The 677-nt window shown below is 62.2% G+C and overlaps 1 protein-coding gene across 1 annotated transcript in view; it reads left to right on the forward strand.

Moving 5' to 3' along the window:
* Positions 1 to 288: 288 nt before the first annotated feature.
* Positions 289 to 677, forward strand: part of LOC103777838 (transcription factor E2F2-like) — a gene marked incomplete at both ends in the record, with an annotated part of 1,136 nt that continues 747 nt past the window's right edge. The window contains one exon of the mRNA XM_008945399.1: positions 289 to 508. Within this exon, the coding sequence (XP_008943647.1) occupies positions 289 to 508 (220 nt within the window). The remainder of the gene's footprint in view (positions 509 to 677) is intronic.

The raw sequence follows: 677 nt of genomic DNA on the forward strand, positions 1-677 counted from the left end.
GGGGAGGGGGGGTCAGCCCCTGCTTCTCTGCCTAATTAGAGCTGCTGTGATGTCCCCGAGGTGGCACCGAGGTGGCACCGTGGGAGCAGCACCCACTCAGCCCCTCCTTGCTCAGCAGCTCTTGGTGCAGGCAGAACACTGCCCAGGGTGGGGGGTGTGTGTGTGGGGTTGTTTCTGGGTTATTTTCCCACCAGGTTAGGGGCTGTACAGTGTCTCCTGTCCTCAGCATGCCCAGCCCCATGCCACCTCCATCCCACGCTAAGGGGGGGGTCTCTCATTTCCCTGCAGCCCCCAAATCTCCTGGGGAGAAGACTCGCTACGACACCTCCCTGGGGCTGCTCACCAAGAAATTCATCCGTCTGCTGAGCGAGTCCCCCGATGGGGTCGTGGATCTCAACAGGGCAGCTGAGGTGCTGGAGGTCCAGAAACGTCGCATCTACGACATCACCAACGTGCTGGAGGGCATCCAGCTCATCTGCAAGAAGTCCAAGAACAACATCCAGTGGATGTAAGGGGTGCCGGGGGGGGTTGGATGAGGGACGTGGGGATGGGTGGTTTGGGGATGTGGAGGGTGTGCTGTCACTCAGGTGCCAGCAGCACTGCTGGGAGGTGGAGGTGATGTGCCAGAGGGACAGGAGGCCAGCCAGAGGAGGCTGGGGCGGCGGGCCCAGGGGAAC

Source organism: Merops nubicus, unplaced genomic scaffold, assembly GCF_000691845.1.
Source record: "Merops nubicus isolate BGI_N331 unplaced genomic scaffold, ASM69184v1 scaffold43558, whole genome shotgun sequence".
Classification (NCBI taxonomy): Eukaryota; Metazoa; Chordata; class Aves; order Coraciiformes; family Meropidae; genus Merops; species Merops nubicus.